We start from the raw sequence: 25,190 nt of genomic DNA on the forward strand, positions 1-25,190 counted from the left end.
AAAACGGGAATCAACTTCGTATTCAGCTTTAAAAATCTATTCAAATTGATACGCTAGAAGTGTTTTCTCATTTTGCCCCAAATCCACACCCCCATGGCGGGAAGTGGGTGTGGCTCTTAAGTTATATTGACCTATAGCTTAATATTCCCGCAAGCAGATTTCAAAAATATTTAGCCATTCTAAATTTAGGTTAGTGTAAGCATTTTATCTTTGGCCACACCCCCTGGCCACACCCCTTGAGATAAGTCACTTCTGAACGGATTGCCTGTCATACATTACCCATGCGAACAAAGTACTAAGAAGAAAAAGTTAATTTGAATATTGGTCACAACCCCGGTCGCGGCGAGGGGGTGTGGATATCAAATCACAATCACGTCCCTTAATGTAAGTGACTTACATCATAAACAATGGGTAAGAATCAAATAAAATACTGCAAAAAGTTACAAACTGAGGAGAATCGAACCCACGTCGCCTCGATCCACAAGCCCATCCCCATAACCCCTAGACCCCTGGTCTTGCACTTAGTGTGATATCTTTACACCTTGTATTTGTTTAGCACTCAATAATTATACAACATTTAAAATTACTATTTTAATCAGTCAATTAGCTTCTTACGCAAATAAGTGTAATATAAAAAAGCAAGATCTCAATATGAGCAATACAAAAAACTCCTATGTCTAATAAGAAAGTTTAAATTTTACGTTGACTTCAGCCCTCTGAAGTTTTCAAACTTCGATTTGTAATGGAAAAACCAAAAAATTTCAAATTTCGAAATTTTGTGACCTTGGGTTTCGGAATTCTCTAACTATTTTGCCTCTTTTTATTTTTCGCTCCGATGCATCGTTTCTGAGTGAGATTTATGGGACCTTTTCAGTGGTCAGTGGATTCGCATACTCAGGCTTCGCCGGGCCCCAATCGAGTATATTCATTTTTGCTTTTTGCGTGGGGCCCAGCTTTCCGGCTTTCGCCTCACCTAAGAAAAATGCAAAAAAACATTGAAAGCTAAAACTATTTTGAAACGACTAGAAAAGTTCGAGCCTCTTGAAAACTGCTGATTTTGGCTGAAATTTTATTTAAAATTCCCCCACAAGCGAAAACTCGCATTCTGGAAAACGCAAAAATGTAGTTCCGCTTATTTCTGAGCGTGAACAATTTAAAATTAGTCAGGTCAAAATCCGAGATAACTACCTCAGGCCGATCAATTTTTAATACTTTTTTTTCTGCTAGGAATTTGCTTCACTAAAAGAATACCGGCTTGAGTTTGACATTTTAAACATCTTCAAAAATTAACATTTCTAAAAATCGAAGTTCATACTTGATTTAGTATACATAAGTAACAAAATAGTAAAAACACGCTAAAATTAAGATATCAGGTTAAACTAGGCGGAATTCACCAAGATCCAAATTTGAGGTAGGAAAATATGGATTCTTCAAGGACTAAATACATTGGCCTAAACAGTGATGGGAAGCCTCGGGTTTTTGTGGCCTGAGGCCTCGGCCTTTTTAAACATTTTGACGTCGAGGTAAGTGAGGTCTGAGGCCTATATTTTGAAACTAGAGAAGCCGAAACCGGCCTAGCTAAGGCGTAAGATTTCGGATGTGAGGCCGTGTGAGGTCGTTGGCCTCACTTCTAAACGGAGAGGCTGATCGAACTTAGGCCCATAGCTTCCGAGGCCTATGCTTAAATTGTGAGGTCAAGACCTTCAGCTTTCAGGGAATGCGAGGTCTTAGGCCTCACTTTATTCTTCGAGAGGCATGTGAGGTTGCACATCACTTGGCCTTTTTTCCCACCTTCATCACTGTTTCCCTCCTTTTCTGGTAAAATGAGTTTTGAATGGAAAAACAAACCCTACGTAAAACGACTTAAATGTCTAAGAAAAAGTTTGAATTTGTAATAACTAGAGGGTTAGAATGGATTCAGATCAACTCACTATGCAATTGAAAGTAGCATAAATTAAGTAGCTTAACAATTTCATCAAAACTTAATGATTTCAACAGTTTTATCATAAAACCCCATTTTATCTAGCGTATGGTTAGGCCCAGTACGGCCCTTCGGGCCGTACGGCCTGGAAACCATTATCCAGTCAAATCCACCTTTGTCGCGGCACTGAAACTGTGCAAAATCCAGAATAAACTATGCTCGTTGTTAAGTTAACGTTACCCTGCATTTTGTAAAGTATATTTAGTATACTTAGAATTCAGAGTGAATTTACTTTGCAAATGAGATAACATTTATTTTTAAGAGTGTAGAGATTCAGACAAACGTCTGCTGTTTTTAAGGTCTAGCTAAGTATTGTGAGACCGGTTTTAGTACAATTTATAAGCACTCAACGAGCTTAATATGATTAAATCGGTCGATTGGTATTTGTTCTATAAACTCGTCAGCATTGACAATTAAACTTAATTACACACTTGTCAATTCGGATGGGTGCAGCCTTAATATAACGACATTTATTGAGGACATTATTATTATTACTATTACATACACTATAGAAACCCAATCTTTATAAAGTTCTTTGGCCAGCCGGCGCACAGGGCAATTGCCCTGTTTGCCAACCCTTAGGTAGCTTCGGGCCTGCTCCCAACGTATGCTCACAGATTTAGACCAAACCGGTGTCAATCAATCACAAATATAATTATTATGAAATATGCAAACGACGCTATCTGCCAATCCGCAGGTTTGGCAAAGATATTTGAATATAAAGGAGGAAAAAACACGGCTAGAAAAGGCTGGCAAATTTTGCTTTTCCAAATTTACTGTGCATTTTCCCCCCCTCGGGTGCACAAATTTAGTAAATTTTTGTCGGGCAGCGAAATGATGCTCAAGTCTAGTCCCAATCAGACCTGGCCAAATTAGTAATTGACAATTACAATTACAATTACAAATTACAAATTTGTAATTTGTAATTTGTAATTTCAATTACTTAATTCAAAAAATGTACATAATTGTAATTGTAATTTGTAATTGAACTAAATGTAATTGATAATTTGTAATTTGTAATTGCACATTTCAACATGGTGTAATTGTAATTCAATTACTTCTTCAATTACAATTACTAAATCACCATCTATCATGAGTTGAACAAATCAAAATTCAACGTTTTTCTTAAATTTGCCGTACTTTCATACGTGAACATTTCCCTGCCTTTCACTTTTTGAATTAAAATAAACATTCTTTCGCATTCGCAAATTTTTTATTTACATCAGAATTCATTATAGGGTGTATTTTCATGCATAAGGGCCTTATGCATGAAAATTAAGTGTGTAAATGCTACTAATTACGCAATTGAGTTATAAGACAAATTACTAATTAAAATTGAGATTTTTTAAAATGAACATTCATCATGCAATATTCAAATAATTTCAATACTTGTTCACTTTGAACAATGTACATACTGATAAATGGTCGTACTTGCAAAATTTGCTGTTGAAAATTATTTTTTCTAGGTGGAAATTTTGTTGTAAATGCATTTACCTTGTTTTGTTAATAGTAGACAAGTATTGAAATTATTTGACTATTAAATGATGAATATTCATTAAAAAATCTCAAATGTAATTGTAATTTGTAATGTAATTCAATTACGTAATTTGTAATTTGTAATTGTTATTGAAGCGAAATTTTTTTAGAGAAGTAATTGTAATTTGTAATTAGTAATTGAGTTTGCCTGAGTAATTGTAATTTGTAATTGTAATTGAAGAAATGTTGTGATTGTAATTGTAATTTGTAATTTGACTTCCAAGTAATTTGGCCAGCTCTGGTCCCAATCAATGGATTTAATCACATCAGCCTAGTTTACTATGTATTTGAGGTACCTTACAAACCAGTCTTAGAATAATCAGACCCTCACAAAAAAGTTTATGTTTGTCTGCACACGCTTAGAAATCCAATAATAAAATAATACCTAGCCGTATTCATATATGTATACATATGCGTGACTCATTTTAAATGGTATGTATGTAGTACCACTTAATAATAGCTTAAAGTTTAATCATTTCCGGGGAGATTCGTACGTACCGGTATAATTTTAATATCAAGCGGTAACAACTCTAATATCAAGAAATCAACGTCTGCCTTGCTATACCAGATTTCTAACGGTGTATCTCTACCTCTGTCAAGTACATACATTATGTCACATACGTATTTACATATTTGTTTGCTACGTATTCGCATACTTATGGCCTACAAATTGTGGGTCACCAAATTTTTGCTCGAATTTAATACGCCCATTAGCTTTTTTTCCTTCGGAAGAGTGAAATTTCCTCCCTGACGACGGTATCTGAGAGTAAATGTTTTGATTATCAAATTTTGTTTAGAAAATGTACATATTACCGTACAGAATGTTGGTACGGTAATACATACGCTTAAAATTATGTACAAAAAAATGAAAATTTTTTGTCCATGTAGATAATTATATAATTGAGTTTAAATTGTTTCAGATCGCTAAAACAATTTTAGCAGCAATATTTGGCATCGGTTTGTCTCATCCCACTCCCATGCTGCAAATGAGGATAAATGGGAACCAGCCATTTCTAAAATTTTTGAAAACTTGAGAAATATGCTAAATGTCCAATCAGTCATAAAATATGAAAATTCACGTAAAAACCCTATGCACAGATTTTATCTTTGGGAAAAAATTAATTAAACAAGCTACAGTCACGCCGCATTTTATAAGAACGCATTGTACTGTGCATATTTTAAGCTGTTAAAATTACCCTCCAGGCCGAAGGATTAGTATAGAATTGAATTTGCCATATTTTACGCCAATGTATGTATATTTCAAGACAGGATAGTAAATCTACATAAAATCGTTACACATTTTGACACACAGTGCTCCTCATGAAGAAGGCAATATTGCTGTGTCGCATAAAAAATACAAGATATAAAGGCCCTCATCACACACGCGACACAAATTTTGAAAATCCCAACTAAAATTTGTAACTATTTGATGGAGGTCTCGCCATATACATATGCTCTTTAAAGAGCATGAGATTGAAATATTAAGGTAGTGTTAATCGGTCATAAATTAAATTTGTATGCCATGCTCAACAGAAAATATCTCAAAATCCTAAGGTGAAAGAGATGCATGTTTGCATGCGTAGAGGAAACAACAATATGCCCCAAAATTAAAAAATTAAAGAATTAAATTCCCCTAATTTACGAAGCGTTTTCTTTCTCAGCCCCCTCTACAAGTACGCACTTAAAGAATGAACTTTTTTTATTTAGCAATCAAATATTTTAAATTTGCAATTATTTATTTTAAAAAAATGCAGTGAGCACACAACTTTTGATAATTTTAGTATACTTAATAAGTATTACTTATAAAACTGGCCCAACAAAGTGGTATGCAAGACGGGCCAAAGAATTGGGTGACCCTGATCTTCACGACATTATTAAAAAAAGTGCAACTCGATGTTTTTCCTACAACCTGAACACTATATTAATTCGGAAGATGACGGTAAATTAAAACTAATCCCGATCACCTACATATGTAAATAAAATACCTGTATGTACTGATACAGTACATATGTCTGCGCTAAAAATTTTATACGTACAAGTCAACTTTTTAGCAAATATGTATGTATAAAAGGAATGAGCAGCTACCAATATTTCATCACTCGTTAGTTACTCGTTAGCGAGAACGAAATCAAGTGCTACATATTTATCAAGGAATTATTATGCAGAGCAAAAAAGGAAATCTTGCCCTGGTGAGCACATATTTGCTATTTTTATGTAAATTGTTTCGCAGCGTTCAAATTAATCACACCTATTACAAAATAATAATAATTACAAATGGAATAATCAGGGTTCGGAAAAACCCAGGGTTTTAATCAAAAATTATAAAACCCATGGGTTTTAATGGGTTTTACCATGTTAATTGGGTTTTATTTGGGTTTTAATGGGTTTTAATGGGTTTTATTGGGTTTAAATGGGTTTTATTAGTTTTAAGTAATAACTTAACAAAAATAATTAGGAATTTGTATCTATTCGGACATTATTTTTGTTTTATAACACTTGAAATCTGTGATGCTAAAGGATGGAGTCAATTATTGTTCCGAATTTTCATATATTAGAATAGTAATGAAATAAACTGCTTTAGAATGAATTGAGATAACGTCTTCTAACGTATAGGAGATGTATTTAACTTTTAGAATGTAGTTTTAAGGTAAAACTCAATTAAAACCCAATAAAACCCAACCCATTAAAACCCAGGTCGGAATACCCTGGGAATAATGTCATAATTTTTCCCAGTTTACTTACTAAAAGGTGTATGTATTTACATACATATATATTTGTAATAAATTATCTGTTTGGGGGCGGTTAATAAATTGTTTAACGCTAAAGAGGGGGGGAGGGTCCTTAGATCAGATTTGATGGGGGGCTCAAGGTCCTGCATTACGTCACTCAAACGAACGTAGGTAGGCTAAAATCAGTAATTAAGTATTAAAAAATAATTTCTGGCATTAGAAAATTTTAGAAAATTAAACTCAGCCGTCTTGTCCAAATTTGTAATTTAAAAAACTCAGAAATTATAGCAAAAAACTCCGCAGGTTAGGATTACTGCATACATAACCCTACTGTGACACGCGAAGGGTCTGAAAAAAAGTCTATCTTTGCGTTACATAATTAATGAACTGCCCATGTGTAATTTGTCATGAAAATGGAAAACTCATTTAAACTTGATTTTTGAAAATTTTCAGCTGATTTTAGCCGCGGGATTCTTGTAAAATTGCACCTCAACTCATCTACACCTTGCCAGCAGGGGGCCGACAACGAGGTGCTAGTGGTACGTTGGGGTGGTTATAAGAAGACGGATATGTCTTTATTAAATAAATGAGTGGCCTCCTTGCTACTTAATTACTTAATATATTTCTAAGCTTTCCGACATATAAATAAATTTAGACTATTTGAATATTTCTGTCAGTATTTAAAAAAAAGAACGTAAATATCATGGATACGGTTTTTAAAAGTATTTTTGTGGGCCCTTTTAGTCCCAGTCTATGTCAAAAGCGAGCGGGACGAATCGGGCCCCTCGCCAACAGAATTGGCCCTTTATTATTTACGGCGGATGGTAAGTACAATTGTCGTCTAGTTACATAGATACTTAATATGCACAGTTAAAAAAAACTTGGAACAAGTGTTACCCTGGGGTGTGAATTAATTTGAGATTAATATCCGTGCTAAAACATTGTTCCAAAGTACCCTTATGTACTCATAATAAGTTCCACTTCCAGTTAATTAAATAATTATTTTAGTTCTCCATTGTCCACATCGATGGCGACACCTCCATTATTCCCATATTGGCAGAATCGCGCCGTTCCACCAGGTGAAAATTATAGATATCTTATAACCGATTAATAATTCCGCTGCATGTAGGTACATTCAATATTTGGTAAGGTCTCTTATACACTTAATAAAAAACGGTGGTAAAGTGAATACTGTCATTTCATCAAACATCAACCTTTTGAATTGGAAATTTTGTCGACTAAAGTATGTATGTAAACTGGTGAGGATTTTAGCTTGGAAATGTGTGGGTCAACAACTTTGCTCTATTTTTTATCGGTAGCCATTCAGGCAGGGTTTGTACATATCATTTAAAGGATTTCGAGTACGAAAACTTTTAATAGATAATAATTAATGTTACCCCCTTTGAGACAATGGCCATCTGAATTTTATGATAAGCACACTACACATAAATACTAAAAGATTTCGTACTAAATAATCTAGAGTAAGGGTAATTATAGACGTAATTAGTATGCATCGTTTACTTAAGGTGGCATAGCATGCTGGCTTTGAGGTTGAATTGTTGTGGCTCAACTTTCCCTACTTCCATATATGTATTCACTGGAAATAAAGTTGAGTAAAATTTCCACTAGCACAACTATTGCGTAAAACTTACCCTGACAAAGGTAAAATTTACTCAATGTTGAGCAAAAATCTTTCAAAGTTGGATAAATTTGAACTTTCATGGGGTAACTTTTCCACAATAGTTGTACTTCGCCCCTATAACTACTATGTGGCGTATTTGACCTTTACACCGAATACGACCATGTGGCGTAAGTTCCCTTGGCACCGGAATACGACGATGTGTCGTATTGACCCTTGACAACGGATACGACTATGTGGCGTATTTTCCGTTCACACCGGCCTACGACTATGTGTCGTATCCGGAAAAAAATTAGGTCATTGCCTCTCCAAGCAAAGCAAAGCAAGAGTTATGAGTCAACAACCCGCCCTTTAGGTGGGAAGATAAATTGTCTCTTAGGAAATAATATTAGAAATGGATGCAAAATAAATTTATAGCCAAGTGGCTATATCTAGCCAAGACGCCGAGTTGTGAAAACTGTTTTTTGCAAGGAAATTTCGACACCGATTTATTTCAACAACGCTTTACGATAAGATTAGAGAAATTGTTTTGCTCGCATGTAGCACAAATGGGCGTTTTGGGCGAGAAAACTAAAAGTTTGATGAATTGCATCATTGCATGGATTTAATTATATACCACAAATAATCTTGCCGGTAGGGTAAACTACGTCAAAATTAATGATTACGTACCGGGTGCCGCTGAAATATCTTTTGGGCGGGAAAATTAAAAATTGAGAGATTGCCAGGAATTAGTAGAATTTAATTTTCCCGCTTAAAATTGATTTCTATTCACCAGATGCGCCATAGTCTATGTTCGAGCAATTTCCTCTCACGGGATAATTATTCATTGTCATTGCTGTCTATTTAAAGTCATTGTAAGGATTTTTGGTTTTCCCGCCCAAAATCGGCTCCTAAGGCGCTTTATGCGCTATAATCAATATTTGCGAGTTTACGTACTATTATGCAAGTATTACTCTATGCTTGTTTAACTTTTCATGCAATTACAATCATTTTTAAAATTCGGCGTGTTGGCTATTTTCGGCTATAAACATTGGTGGTTCGCCACAACTCAAAAATGCAAACTACAACTCAAAATACCTTCTTGAAAGGTTATTCATACCAATTTCCACAAAAAAGTGTCCAGAATAATTCCGGTGGGAACACCATTTTTTAATTCATGGCCCAGGAATTAACGTCATGCAGTAGATAAAAATTTCAGGGTCAAGGGAGGTAAAAATTCCCGGTTACTAGGGGTGAAAGGTATGAAAAAACTCGTCTCCTAGGGTTGAAGTGGTTAATGGCGGTTTTACTCAAGATCGAGTAAATTTTAATCAAATTTATTTAAAGTGTTCAAATACCGATTTTTAAACCTATGTATTCATCGCCGCGGTTTTTTTAAATGATGTGCAGATTTTATTGATTGATAATCAATCGATCGATTGATATTGATCGATTGATAATCAATAAATTTATTGATCGATAAAATCGATAATTTTTAGGTTTCCACAATTATTCAGGAGGTTAGAACTTCGAATCTTATCTCCTATCAGAAAATATTTAAACTTACTGATTATGTTTATTCAATTTTATACTTATTTTCTCATGGAAGACAAAAATCGAAGTTCTAACCTCCTAACTTTGTAAATCTAAGAATTATCGATTTTTTTAACTACATTAAAATTTTCATATTGCAAAAAACGCACGGCGAGATGAACATTTTTCAAGAGTGCAACTGGAATATATTGATATGTACACAAAAAGGGAACGTTGCTAGTCACAATATAAAATCAAAACACACATGTTACGCCACGTAAATACAAAATTTGTCATGCATCTACATACTCTTCATATATTAAATATTTTTAAGAATGTATGTACCTAAAATTCGATTTGTGTGGGACTATCCTAGGTTTCTGCGAGCAGATGAATAATATTTGCAGAGAATCGAATGGACTTGTAATTACATGCAAGTTTGGACAATTTTTGACTCGGGCCGGATGCGTGAATCAATATCCCACTCCGAAATTCGAGAATGCCTGCAAGTCTTCGGGATGTACCTGACGATTTCCATCAGCTATCGCCGGTAAAAAAGATCATATTTTATTTTCTGCTGTTTTAGCTCAAAAACCTGCTCAGCGGGTCCGAACTATTCGATTTAGACAGTTTTTAAAATTTCCACGTCCCCCTCCGTCTAATGGTATGGGGGAAAGCACTACCTTTTTTGACAAAACTTGCCAACTTTCTCCCTCGATTGTGAAGCAACCAGTAGGCCCACGGCGGTCAAACTTCGCATGGACAATCCCCGGGGTATGCTTTTGGGTCATCCTGAAGCGCTAGGCCCTACCCGTACTCCTTGACCTCAAAATGACATGAGGTCAAGTTACAAAGTTGGCTCATCCATCACCATTTTTTAAATAGCTCGCATTTCAACAATAACCGATAGATTTTCTTCATATTTGATAAAAACTGATCAGACTGACTTGTACTATCAGATTCGTTAAGGATTTTTAAATTTTTCCAAGGTCAACAAGTTTTTCGCGCAAACGAAAAAGGTCACCAGGCAAAGTCTCATATAACCCCATAAGTGGGGTATCGTTGGAAAGGTCTTGGTGGGAGGATTCAGAATATATATACTTTATGAGGTCTGGGATCACCCCCAGATTTTATAGCGAGCGAGGAATTTTATTGAGTTTTCCTCAATCCACTGCTGTGTTAGCTCTCAATCTGCTCCTGTGTAAACGTCTGCATGCACGGAAAACCAAAACTCAATGATACTCATCGGTCTCTATAAAATCTGGGGGTGGTCCCAGACCCCATAAAGTATATATATTCTGAATCCTCCCACCAAGACCTTTCCAACGATACCCCACTTGTGGGGTTATGTGAGACTTTGCCTGGTGACCTTTTTCGTTTGTGCGAAAAACTTGTTGACCTTGGAAAAATTTAAAAATCCTTAACGAATCTGATAGTACAAGTCAGTCTGATCAGTTTTTATCAAATATGAAGACAATCTATCGGGGATTGTTGAAATGCGAGCTATTTAAAAAATGGTGATGGATGAGCCAACTTTGTAACTTGACCTCATGTCATTTTGAGGTCAAGGAGTACGGGTAGGGCCTAGCGCTTCAGGATGACCCAAAAGCATACCCCGGGGATTGTCCATGCGAAGTTTGACCGCCGTGGGCCTACTGGTTGCTTCACAATCGAGGGAGAAAGTTGGCAAGTTTTGTCAAAAAAGGTAGTGCTTTCCCCCATACCATTAGACGGAGGAGGACGTGGAAATTTTAAAAACTGTCTTAATCGAATAGTTCGGACCTGCTGAGCAGGTTTTTGAGCTAAAACAGCAGAAAATAAAATATGACCTTTTTTACCGGCGATAGCTGATGGAAATCGTCACCTATTCTAAAAGTGGGGAAACTCTAAACTGCTTTTGCAGGGCCTGAAAGTGCTCTTACGTTTTTTATGTACAAACTTGTGTGTTAAACTTGTGTGTTAAATGAGTAAAAAATAAACCAGACTTCGTAAAAAAAATCTTCATCAAACTTTACACATATTGCATAAGCCCCTGTTTAAGGTACTCGAAACCGAAAAAAACCTTCTGACTTATAGCTTAGTACTCACGATGGACTTTACGCGCGGAAAACGACTTTTGCAGAAATTCTGCTCAATTTAAGCCCGAGTGGTACTCAGGTCTTCGCGTGAAACTTGTGCGGAATTTTCCGCGCGAACAGTTTACGCTCAATGTAAGCTCAAAGTTTCCTTTAAATCGAGGCAATTCTTTCACGTGAAATGTGAGCGGAAAGTGACTCGCGGCCCTCTGAGTTCAAAATAAGAGGGCGGAGCAACCTCAAAATCTCAGTTTCAACTCAATGGCAAGGCGGTTAATTTAAAATGGGGCAAAATGAAACCTGTTTTTCAGCTCAAATGACCTGAGTACCTATTGTGAAAATTGAGCGAAATATACGTGGAATAGTGGTATTTTCTGCCCGCTTACGAATTTCTCTCCAGCGAAAAATTTAACAGAATTTAAGCACGATGAAATTCCGCGTGAACATTCGTCCTGAGTACTAGGCTTATGTCGAGGACGTAACTGGCATTTGTTCACTTGGCAAAATTATGAATTGGTGTGTCATCCTTATTTCCGCTGAAAAGCTGGTCATTTTGTAGGGCATATACGAGGAAGCTTTGGCATGATGAATCGCAACCTTCTATACATAAATAGGTGGAACATGAATGTTCACTGATGGCTTTAAAACTTTGTTCATATACTAGCCTGAGTTGGAAGTGACCTTTTTTTTGAATTCGGAGCAACGATATGACCCCACGACCGGAGATTGTCCCCACTACCACGTGCTTGTACAAAAAGTTGTCCTTGTGACCTGCCCAATCTTCCCAACTATTTTGGCCTCTCTTTGTATAACAAACTGTTACATTGAGGTGAGGTTTTATACATAAATCATCCCTTCATCCAAACCTGCAATAAAGTTTGACTTTTGACCTACTATATATTTTTTACGATTTTTTTAAAATTCCTTTCCCCATTTGATTTACGTTGAGGATCCCTTTTGATGGGGATTTCCAAGCCTTTGATCGTGCAGAACGTCCATTTTCAATACAATGAGCATTGTTTACTATTGTTGTTTGCCTTATGATGATTTTTTTCAGCAAAAAAAATTCTGATTCAGTGGGAGGAGTATTTAAGTCCGGAAACCGTGAAAACGGGGTTTTCTACTCAAGTGGAAGTTTCTTTGGCATGGCTACTCTGACAAATCTGAAAATTTTACACACTATTCTCATGTATGTTAGCAAACAATTTATACAACAATATTGTTCGAATTTGTTCCCAAACTCTTGGAACGGTGGTAATAAAAATGCATACTCGTTTGTTACCGAACGGTTTGTAAACATAGATTTTCCAGTAGCAGTAAAAGTGTTTACCAAAATTCATTACAAGGAAGTTAGAATATTAGTTAGTATATTTTTATTTGTATTTTTATATACAAATTCATATTGCACTTGCCTCCAAAACTACTGTATTCTTAATTTACAAAATTCTGAGCACTACAAGAGTACGAGCAAATTGACATATAAATAGCAAAAGAAATTGACTTGATTTATCCGAGATTATAGAACCGCATAACAAATACATACTCTAAATTCTCAGTAATAGGCCCTTGGCTTATGCCACGTACATAATTGCGGCAGATAAACACATAATAAAGGAAATCGCTTATCGCTTCAAACTGGTCGGTCAAACCTTTTTGCTAATAATTAAAATCAATTAAATTAAATTTTAACATGTTTATGATGGAATACAAAATGTTCACCGATGTTTCATGTGACGTTCACAGGTTTTTGGAGCAATTGGAAAGTGGTTTGGTGGCCCAGTTTGATGCGACCAATTTCCTTTTGTATGCTATCTGCCGCAATTACGTGACGTTATTCGGCTATATATTTTGCAACCGTTTAAGCTTGTGGGACTGTTATGTCGGTACGTCCGGAATCACGACAGAGTCAGAACAGTTGAACAGAGTTCTTTCAAATTGACTCGGGCCGTGCAAAGTCTTTACTACGAGGGTTTTTATCTGTTACTCAGAGGATGTCCAGAAACAAGGACAAATTATACGATCAGTTATTTTAATAGACCTTATCGACATACTGAAAAATGACGAAAATTGAAAAACGATTGACGCATTAAAAACCTTATCATTTTGTATATAAAGCAGTTTAAACGTTTAGTTTGTACAATACTAGTTTGAGAAATTTTTCTGATAATAGCCTTAACTAACTCTCTTAAAATGGGGTTCTTTTCGAGTTTTGTTGTAGTGACATTAGTCACCATACAGGCAGCAATACCGTCGGGTAATATACTTTCAACCAAAAAAACATAAAATTATAACTTATTTGTACTAAAATCCAATTTTCTAATTTAAAAAAATAGATGCCGTGGAATGTGGGGACGCGACCTGGACGCAATTTGAAGACAGCAAATGTCTGCAACTAGTCGATGAATTATTAACCCGAGAAAATGCAGCGATAACATGCGCTAATCTCGCCGTTGGATCTTACAACATTCCACAAATCGTGTCCATCAAATCCCCAACTGAACAGGAATTCATTACAAACTGGATATTTAACGAGAGCGACATTTTCGACAGCGTATGGCTCAACGGAGATCGCTACAATGAGACGACCTTCGTCTGGAGGGATGGAGACCACATGTCCATGACCAATTGGGATGTGGGATACCCAACAAACGACTCTGCAAATGGTTGCATGCAAATAAGTCCCAAAGCTCAGAGAGTAATTACCGCAACGGATGATGGACTTTGGAGAGATGTTCCTTGCACGAAACGCAATGTAGTGGTTTGCGAAAAGAAGCCGATGTTAACCGTCCCAGAATTGCAAGATATTGTCTTCAACTTGCGAGATAATCCGGGTAATATGTTACAGTTATGTAGCTGGTCAAAAATTTATTTTTCATTCAAAATTCATTTCCGATTTATGACTGAAGATTTTCATTTACATTCAGTCATACTCTTTTCAATTCATTGCATTTCACTTCAACGGGCTTCGCATCTCATTGAGCATGGAGTGAAAAATGAAATGAGTAAAAAATCTGGTCGTTCACATCATTCAACTGGAATGACAGAATCCTTCTATCATTTTTACTCAAATAAATGATAAGTAATTCATTTTCATTCACTAATCATTCCAATGAATGAAGGTGAACAGGTATGCTTACAGTTTTATTGAACTTGTGACGAAACTTTCCCTATGCATAGTTCCAATTGGATTTTTATACTTTTATATTTTTATATTTTTATTGGTAGTTGAACGTGTTCAACTACCGGACCGCCCTTCACCTCAGGAGCTGTGGCCAAACTTGATTTGGAGAAATGTTACCGGGGAATTTGCAGGACTCTTTTTCCGAGCGGAAGGAGGAACTTCTGATAGTTTTGGCACCGTTCAAGAACAAAGTGATAACCATTTGGTCCAAGTAGAATTATCCTATCACCCGGGTAATGGGTTTAATCCCCCTGATGTAATTACTGTTCCAGCCAGTGGCTACTCGGATTATGTAGAAGCAGGTGCAATTGCTCCTACTTGGACTTCTCGTGAGGCTTTGCGATTTCGAAACTCTGGAGCGGAAAGTCGACCAAGAAATACCGCCGTCAGGATTTGGGAACGAGCTTAATAAAATAATCCTAAGCGCGTACTCTATTACATATAATTAACGATGACACGCACAAGAATGAATGATAAATATTAATAAACAAGGTCCAAGTGGTGTCTATTATTCTGTGTGTTGCTAACATTATTTACTGGCAACATTAAAAATTACTTAGATCACTTTGCTCCCTTCAATCGGTCGAATATAATTTCATTAGAATAGAATACGAATATATCCAAATGATAAATTTTCAACAATTGTAAATTTCAGAAATTCCTAATGATACCCTTACCTTGTATGAAAATATGTGGACTTAATCTGAAAAGATGGACCCAATTTTGTTCAAAGTTAGAAACAGAGCTATGTATGTATTTGTGTTGGAATTATTTGTGCTAGTCACCTCATTTCCATATTTTGATGCATTCACGAGAGACATATTTATATATAGTCTATTCAGAATTGAAAGCCATATCGCCGAAAATAGGCGTAGTGAGATTTATGCAAATAAGGTGCGAATACATGGTACTATAGTGTTATGTACCATACGGTAGAATTGCATAGTACATACTTCCATCGGTAACAATCGTATCACAACTATGTATGTATGTAGATCTATATTTCAGGATAATAGTCAAAGGGGTATTCATATTAATCAACTGGTTCATTTTTTTTTGCTTTTTTCCCATTTTTTCATTCATTTTCATAAATATTTATTTACATAGGTATGTATATCGTACATAAATTTCTAACAAAAATATTAAATATGACACGTTCAGCTTGTTCAAACTTCGATCATAAAATTTGCACAATATTTGGATTTTATTATTTCCATACAAAATTTTAGCTCAGGTAACACCCTTGTAAATTTCTGAATTACAAATAATCAGTTATGAACGTTTGTTTTCTGGACACGAGTTCTGGCTTGGGTAGAGTTACTAACATATACCATTAATTTTCTAACAGTTACGTTTTCACGTGCTCAAGTTAAACTCCAATAAAACCGAATAAGTTTCTGCCCAAAAAAGCAGAGTTTGTTCCAAAAAAATTAAAAACATGACAACTAATTCAAACATTCATTATTCACCTCCTCATTTGCATCTTCATCTGGAGCTGGTACTCCGAAAACGACCCTGTGCTCGTGCATATTTCTTCTGCACTCGATCATGGTCACTGTTGTATCCTCCGCAGATAAAGTTGGATGCATCATAACCTCCGGTAAATGTTTTAAAAACCCAAATTCCATACCGTGAGGATCCCAGGCCAAAACTGTAACAAAAAATGACCGTGTTATTTGTGAAGGTATGGAGGTCAAGATTTTTCAAAAAGTTTAAGGTCCCAATGCATGCAGGTTTTGAATTTAAATTTGTTTCAGTTTTCCTTTCTTCTAAATGCAGATTCAAATTTTGATAATTTTGAAACCTGTTCACCTCAGTGCGTTTTTTTGCTAAACGAGGGTTTAATTACATCAAAAATTTTTAGACTTAAAAAGTTAGGATCTTAGAGTTTCGAATTTTATCTTCCATAAGAAACTAAATATAAAATAGATCAAAAATAATGAGTAAATATTACATACTTTCTCATTGAATAAATAAATCAAAATTCTAGCCTCCTAGCATTGTGACTCTAAAAATTCTTGATTTTTTGATGCAATAAATCCTTAATTTTGAAAACATCCAACATTATGAACAGTTTAAAAAACTTAATTTAAATATATATGGAAGAAGGGAAGTTGAGATACAATACTTCAAACTATGTAAGAGCCCGCAAGCATACATGAAGCATTTTTATGGGATTTTATGAAATTTTAGTATTTTCTAAAAAGTAAACTTACGACAAATATCCGACTTGTCCCCGCATTTGTGCAAATTTGTAATCCAAGTCCATATTGTAGATGAGGAAGTTGTAGCGCATTTTCCGCAAGGTGAAGTACAAGTTTAGTCGCTCTCCGAGTTTGTGTAACATCACGCCGCGGGTATTTGGATGATTGAGCGGGAGTGTTTGAAAATCTGGGGCGTCTTTCACTTCCTGGACTTGGTTGATAAGGATTTGACGAACGATGTCTACGTCCGTTAGCCTGGAATTTAGTACAAAAGGGTAAAACTTATACAGTTTATCATGCGGAAAATTTACATATCTTCGCACTCATAATACAAAATTTTAGGTGTGGTCAATTATTAGCTCACCCTGCGTAGCACGGGAGCTATAGAATTCCTCTTGTCCGTCTGTCTGTCCGTCTGTCCGTCTGTCCGTTTGTTAACGAGTTTTCTGCATCAATTGATGCTATTTAAAAACCCCCTTGGCCATTATTAATAAGTTAGGCGCACCATTGGTATTGAACAAACCGAATCGAATTTTTTAATAAATTAATAGCACCGTTGATATCTAACAATCGGTAACACAAAATGATGCGAAATAATTGGGAGAGGGGATGCAAAACGCACCAATAGTGCAAAATATCCGGGATAAATGGTCACACAATTTATGTAAATATATCATACTAGGAAACTGGAATCGCGAATAAAATGTGGACCCCATTTAGTTACAGGTTTTTGAACCCACCCCGCTTTGGGTTCATACTCGGAACAAAAAGGGCACCTTTAATGCATTAAATGTGCCCTTTGGTAAAAAATATGGTACCATTAAATCAAATTTGCCACGCTTTTTGCAGTTTCCCAACTATCCAAAACTGCCAGATTCTGAAAAACTGATTATTAATTTTATCCGAATAGGTTATCAGTTTTCTAGTTGGTTTTAGAAATTTTCCTAACCGATTTATGGGATTCCCAAAAACTTGTGTTCGACCTGTTTCACTCCAAGTTTAGAAAATTTTGTTAATATATTCTTGTAAAATTTGAAGTTTAAGAAGTAAGGATTGAGTTGAAAAAAATCAGTACATACAATTATTTTTAACATGAAAACCAAGATGCGGTAAATTTATGTATGTAACTCCGCAACAATTTTTATAAACACCGATAACCGGTTGTCAAGTATAATAAAACCCGTTTTTTACCATACCTACATATTCCTGGGTAAAATATTAAACCGGTTTTCTAGAAAATCGGAAACCTTTCTCAACTGCGGAATTCCAAATATACATAAGTTTCTTGGAATAGGGCTGTATTTTTAGCACGGTGTGGGCATACACATACTTAATTGTGACTCACTTTTCATATATTTACTCTTTTTAGACAGACTTGTGTCACTTACATATAAAGCAAATTCATATTTTCATGGGCAGGTTTAAATTTGGTTAAAACCAAATATGGAGAGCGATAATATTTTCATTGATATGTCTTTTATGTAAGAAAGACGCGACTTATGCACATGACACCTAATTCTTGCAACAAGGTTGATGTATAAATATCTGACACCATCACCCGTCGAGCTGACACCATCACCCGTCGCGTTGGAGCCAGGGGTGGCCTCCACAACTGTTTTGAGGGTATCCAGTGGGTGGATGCACCTCCACCTTCACCTCAACAACAACAACAACGCGACGATTGGGGAGAAATTCTCGCCCGCCTCAAGACCACCACGCCCACTTTGCGAAGAGTCCCCCGCGGCGCAAGAAGGTCTGTGGCGCAGTGCCTCGCCACAATTCTGCAGCAAGTGACGGAATCGGACGACGAAGAAAGCTGGGGAAAGTTGCTCCTCTTTCCCTATGCAACACTCCCAGTCCCACAGAAGTCAGATCGCATCAAGAACTTGACAACCTGGGTCAAGGATCATACTACGGGGTGGGTGGGTGGCTTCTCAATCCCTCGGCCCCTCCCACCACGCCCACCCTCTAAAAAACCCCCACTCGACATGACGGCGAAAAAGGTGGAGGCCAAGCTGGCAGATGGTGACATTCGGGGAGCAATCCGCCTCGCATGCTCCGACGACACCATTGCTCCGTCCGACGACCACACCCTTTCTGCCCTTCTCACAAAACACCCAGCCCACCCACAACCAGTCAACTTTCCTCCACCACTTGAGGCTCCTGCCATTGCCCCGGTTTTGGATGAAGAGCTGCTCCGGGCTATTTCCTCTTTTCCGCCAGGGTCCGCGGGGGGACTGGACGGGATGAGACCCCAGATCTTGAAGGATCTCCTGGGGTGCAGTCAAGGAGAGGGGGGCGACCAACTCGCCGAAGCAATGCGGACCTTCCTCTACAAGGTCCTTTCCGGGGGAGTCCCGCCAACTTTTTGCCCGCTTTTTTACGGAGCCTCCCTCACGGCGTTAAAAAAGAAGTCGGGCGGGATCCGTCCCATCGCCGTGGGGAATGCGTGGCGGCGCTTGGCCGCGAAGATCGTCGTGGGGAGAATTACTCCCCAATTAATCAAACATTTTTTCCCCCACCAATTGGGGGTGGGGATCAAGGGAGGAGCGGAAATCGGCGCCCACGCCGCCAGAATCTACTACGGCCACACCCACACTTCCCCCAAAGCGTTCCTGAAAATTGACTTCAGGAACGCCTTCAACGAAATACGGCGGGACACGCTACTCCACGCCGTCCGCGACCTCTTCCCCTCAATCTTCCCATTTGTAGCGCAATGCTACGAAAACCCATCGTCGCTTTTTTATGGGACAATTCCCATCCCCTCCCTCCTTGGGTGCCATCAGGGCGACCCCTTAGGCCCCGCCCTCTTCTCCCTCGTAATCCACCCCATCGTCGAAGCAATGGAAATGGAGTTAAACTTATGGTACCTCGACGATGGGGCCATCGGGGACACACCGGAGAAGGTCCTGACGGCCCTGGCAACCATTGCTAGGATGAGTGGTGAGGTGGGCCTGCATCTCAACCACGACAAGTGTGAAGTGGGGATCCTGGGGGCGGAGCGAGACACCGCCATCGACATTCTCCTCCAATTCCAACAAGTTGCCCCCGGAATCCAGCTGATGTCCCCTGAATCCGCGATGCTGCTGGGCGCCCCCCTAACCAACGAAGCTTTGGGAGTGGTCTTGGCCACGAAGACGCAGCAATTGACCACCTTCTCCCATCGACTCCTCAACCTTTCGGCTCATTCGGCCTTCTTCCTCCTGCGGGCGTCGATTTCCATCCCTCGTCTGATTTACTTTCTCCGCTGCGCCCCATCTTGGAGAAAGCTGGACGCCTCGTCCACTACGACGCCACGCTAAAGGACGCCCTGGAAGGGTTCCTCAACTGTACCCTCTCGGAGGCTGCATGGATACAGTCCTCCCTCCCCGTGAAGGAAGGCGGCCTGGGGGTCGGGCACGCTGTGGATGTGGCGATACCGTGCTTTTTAGCGTCGGTCCACAGCGTCCTGCCCCACGTAGAACGTCTCCTTCCGGACCACCTCCATGGCACCGACATCGCCATGGCAGAGGGGGTGCAGCGGTGGACCGACCTGGGCCTCACCGACCTCCCACCTGAGACCGTGAGGGGGATCCAGGCAGCTTGGGAACGCCCCATATTGGACAACACTTTGTCCAAACTCGCCGATTTGGCAGTTATCCCGGAGGATACTGCCCGCCTACGCTCCCTCCGTGACAAATTTGCGGGGGTGTGGCTCAACGCCCTCCCCTCTCCACAACTGGGCACTCTTCTCCCAAATGAGACCTTTCGTGTCGCCATCGCACTCCGCTGCGATATCTGCGAGCCCCACAAGTGCCCGTGCGGGGCGCAGGTCACCTCCCGAGGCTACCACGGCCTCTCCTGCCGCCGAAGTAGGGGTCGTTGGTCCCGCCATGAGGCCGCCAACGACGTCATCGCCAGAGCCCTCCGGTCTGCCGAAGTACCCTGCATCAGGGAGCCCGCGGGGTGCTCCACCACGGACGGCAAGCGCCCCGACGGGTTGACCCTTGTCCCTTGGTCTCGGGGGAGGTCCCTTGTCTGGGACTTCACCTGCGCGGACACATTCGCCCCCAGCTACCTCCACGACACCGTGCGCCATCAGGGCGCTGCCGCCAGCAAGGCAGAGGACCGGAAGAGGAAGAGGTACGCTTTCCTCATGGACCGATACATCTTTGTCCCCGTTGCCATGGAGACCACAGGAGTATGGGGGCAGGAAGGACTTGCCTTCATCCTCCAAGTTGGTCAGCGGATCGCCGCCACAACTGGGCAGGCCAACGCCGTGAACTTTTTGCGCCAGCGGGTTTCCCTCGCCGCGCAACGTGGGAACGTTGCTTCGATTCTGGGTACTCTTCCTCCAGGAAAGGAACTGGAGGAAGTGTACTATTTGTAGTCCGCTCTCTCTCTCCCATTCTTACGGACTTTTTCTGCGATTTTCTGCGTTTTTTTATTTACTTATTTTTTATTTACTTATTTTTTATTTACTTATTTGTGCGACTGCTGAGTAGTCAGATTTTTCGATACTTTTTGTGATACATATTTTTTTTACACATACTCTGCGATACACCTTATACTAAGATTTAATAAAGAAAACTTAATATTTGCTCGATTTTTCTCCAATATATAAATATTCGTATAATAATTCCATGAGATTTTTATTCGAAAACCTTCGAAATTATTGTTTCACGCCAATTTCTGTGCTTGCCAGTATTTTCGAATTATGATTAAAATCTCTTAAAGGAGTTACCCTATGTAAGTACCCTAATACAAATTATTATTTACAATATCTCAAACTTGGACAATTATACCTTACATAATGTAATACATATGTATATATATTATAATTGTCCAAGAATTACACTATAGTGTAATTCTTCCTCTTAATAATATTAAAGTCATATTCTATCGCTTACTGATTCGAACATTGCAGTTGCACAATGTATCAGTATCTATCAGCATTTGTATCTAAATATGTACATTATTATGTGCGAAGATTTCCAAAATCCTCATCATTTCAATTTTACCATTTCTATTTGAGGCACTTTAAATTAAAATGGTAAAATTATTATTATCTACTTATTAAGTATTGTCTACTTATTGTTGATTTAAAATGACACAACAATTGGCTAACACTTATGAAACGTTGGATAAATTTTAGTCAATTGCTCAGCCTCTTTTTTACCTCAACTTTGAGTACATTTTGCACATTTTTTTAATTTAGGGTGGGGTTGTCAATTGAACAAGTTCAAGATACACATAGATCTTTTAAAGTCCAGGATTGGATTGTTTTCGAGAGGGTCACAAGAGAGGGGCAAAATTTCGACGTAACAATCATCTTGGTCATAACATCCCAATTTTTCTTGACTCAACCCTTGGCTTTCTTTTCTGTCTAATACTTTATTTCATTTGCTTATGCTTACAAAATCAAGGTATATTTACATCATCACATTAGTTACTTACAACCACAAGCATAATTATAATTTAAAAAGTCAGATTTGTGCAAATCAAGTTTTATATTATATCCCCTCAAACACCGGATATCTTGACGGTCGGCTTTCTCGTTGTGGGGGGAGGAACGACTGGTCGATCATCGATTTGTAGAATTTCTTCCACTTGCAACACCTCCTAAGTTAAATTGGTACAAAAATATTCAACATGATGTGTCATTTTAAAAAGCGATGGGATTGTGCATAAAGGGAAGTGGTAAATTTGTCACGTTTGGATATATGTACTTGTCGAAATTCTAAGTTCTTAAAAAAATAATTAAATAAGTAAATTGAATTAAATCATTCATAATTCTTATAATTTTGAGGGCGCTGACAATTATTTGACAATTACATATATAAATTTTCTTGATTTTTGTACCGTCCTTTAACCATAACACTCAAATCTATTTATGTATGTATGCATTACCTCTCTTGTATTGAGCCCAGAAATTTCTTGGACATCCATCACGGTAGATTTTCTAGTTGTGGGACGTGGCACGACGGGTCGTTTATCGCCAATCTGTCCATTAGTCTCCTAAAAAAAATTACAATAAAGATCCTTAAATAATTTACTCTATTCTGCATATTACAATTTATTTATTTTCTCTCAAATGTTAACCAACCTGTGTTAAAACACAGACCAGAAACAGTCCGAAGAGGAATACGGCCTTCATAATTGTCGAATTTATGAAAATCTCTTTGTCTTGCACGTATGTATGTATGAATTTACGTGATCTCAAATGCGAATGACACTCATGAACGATATCATGATGTATTATATACGCTACGTGAAACGTTTCGTGTTGTTATCAGAATTAAATTAATAAATGCGACTCAATTAGTGTAATCTGTCATGATCATAATGTAATTAAGTGACCTGGCATAAAGGATGTGGTCCATTTGCCGAATACAGACGCGAACAACAAATACGTTACACAATTGCCATGGATGAATGAACAACGTAAATAAACCTTTAAATTTGCAGAATGATTTATGCCCTGCCCCATCGTTTGTATGATCGAGACCAGGTACATGAATCCCATCTCAATTGCGTCAGCAAAAATATGTATGTACTTTCCACTTCCACGCTGGAGCTTACTGCACACTTGAGATTTGAGATTGATTGACCTACCGGCTAATTCTGCCCTTCTTGTGTTTACATACATATACAGATGGATACAATAAATTGATTAACGTTTTTAATCATTACTTAAATCATGGTGAAACTGGGAGTTGATCTTTTTATTGCTAAATGTGTTAATGAGAACTTGATAGAATCCAATTAACCTCCTTGCTCCCAGTTATTTTTCGGGAATATTCCGTTGCGTACCAATTACACACATTTGTGTAACGATTTTTTATCACTTGACTACCAATCTACTTTTCGAAATATTACTTTGCCTACCAATTACACATATTTGTGTAGCACAATTATTTCTATTGGCTACCAATTACACACGAGATCGTTTTCCATTGCGTACCAATTATAATTACCACAAATGTGTGTAATTATATCGGGGCTATAATTCAATAGCTCTCATGCTACGCAGGGTGAGCTAATAAAATTAGTTTTACCGGAAAATGTGGCAGACCCCATTAAAGTTCCGAAACGACTAATCACTACAGTTCGATCCACGTGTCGGGAGGGTATCTACTATACATACATACATTAAGTATGCAAATGGTATAAACATGCAGGTTTACCTTGCATGTGTTCGTTATTAGCTCACCCTGCGTAGCATGAGAGCTATTGAATTCCTCTTGTCCGTCTGTCTGTCTGTGTGTTAACGACTTTTTTGCATCAATTGATGCTAATTAATAATCCCCTTTACCATTATGGAATAAATTAGGCGCACCATTGGTATCGAACAATCCGTAGCGCAAATGGTGCGAATTAATTGTGCAAATGGATCGAGAAAGGACTACAATTTTGGAATAGGTAGCACCGTTCGTATTGAACAGTTGGTTATCCAAGCTGATGCGAAACAATTGGATCATCAACTTATACTCACTAGAATGGATCAGGTCCATTTTTTTAATAAATTAATAGCACCGTTGGTATCTAACAATCGGTAACACAAAATGATGCGAAACAATTGGGTTAATTCATGCAAAACGCACCAATGGTACAGAATAGCCGGGAGAAATTAATATATAATTTTGACACAAATTTTTTGAAATTTTATTTGACTCACCACGGTTAATCTCCAACAGTGGTACAGAATACTTTGCCATCTTCCTCGTTTTTCTGCACCATTGATGCATAATTACATAATAATTATTTATCTATTTTATGCTTGGTTTTTATGTACCACTGGTGCATAATTGCTTAAAAATTATTGATCTATTTTGCTGAACTACTATAATTTTGCACCCAAGGTGCAAAGGTGCCAGGTAATTATACATTACAGGGTGAGCTACTTATAACGTTACTACGGTTTATTAACCATAATTCGTTTCTGGCATTAGGTTAATATAAAAGATTACACATGATATACTTACATCCTCATCCTACATATGTAAGCTATGCGAATACCACATACATACATTATTTTCATGATTATGAATTATATGTTCTGGCACCTATGCAATTCTATTTGCATAATGCACTAAATATTACTAATGTTTCGAGAAAGTGTGGATCTTCTAAGGACTAAAGGAAAGTAAAGTCTAGACTTTTTTAAATCAAGATGTGTCACCACCACAGAAATAAGGTTAACTACTCCAGAACGTGATAACATATTCCCTTAAATCTCTTTTAGAATATCGAAAATTAGCTGTATCGTGCGTTGGTGCGTACGCACGAATTATTTAATAAATATGCAAATCACTTGAGAGATCCATTTCATTTGACACATCGGAAAATGGTCA

At 37.9% G+C, this 25,190-nt stretch overlaps 1 protein-coding gene and 1 long non-coding RNA gene across 3 annotated transcripts; both read left to right on the forward strand.

The window, feature by feature from the left end:
- Positions 1 to 5,624: 5,624 nt before the first annotated feature.
- Positions 5,625 to 11,406, forward strand: LOC110862399. Of its 2 annotated transcripts, none has more exons than XR_004833407.1 (6): positions 5,625 to 5,706; positions 6,700 to 6,785; positions 6,991 to 7,070; positions 7,255 to 7,325; positions 9,774 to 9,947; positions 11,245 to 11,406. It is a non-coding gene; the product is annotated as an uncharacterized LOC110862399 (long non-coding RNA). The 2 variants fall into 2 exon arrangements; XR_004833406.1 differs by having other exon boundaries at positions 11,274 to 11,406.
- A 1,993-nt stretch (positions 11,407 to 13,399) lies between these two features.
- Positions 13,400 to 15,397, forward strand: LOC110862373 (macrophage mannose receptor 1). The gene is made up of 3 exons (XM_022111569.2): positions 13,400 to 13,726; positions 13,806 to 14,303; positions 14,698 to 15,397. Exons 1-3 carry the CDS (start codon positions 13,663 to 13,665, stop codon positions 15,060 to 15,062), a joined length of 927 nt encoding a protein of 308 aa, XP_021967261.1. The 5' UTR covers positions 13,400 to 13,662; the 3' UTR covers positions 15,063 to 15,397.
- Positions 15,398 to 25,190: the final 9,793 nt, after the last annotated feature.

This window comes from Folsomia candida, unplaced genomic scaffold (assembly GCF_002217175.1).
Source record: "Folsomia candida strain VU population unplaced genomic scaffold, ASM221717v1 Fcan01_Sc055, whole genome shotgun sequence".
Lineage (NCBI taxonomy): Eukaryota > Metazoa > Arthropoda > Collembola > Entomobryomorpha > Isotomidae > Folsomia > Folsomia candida.

Coding starts and splice junctions, on each gene's coding strand:
- LOC110862373 (XM_022111569.2), top strand. CDS start 13,663: ATGGGGTTCTTTTCGAGTTTTGTTGTAGTGACATTAGTCACCATACAG. Junction 13,727..13,805: donor ACAGGCAGCAATACCGTCGG/GTAATATACTTT, acceptor TTAAAAAAATAG/ATGCCGTGGAATGTGGGGAC. Junction 14,304..14,697: donor CAACTTGCGAGATAATCCGG/GTAATATGTTAC, acceptor TTTTATTGGTAG/TTGAACGTGTTCAACTACCG.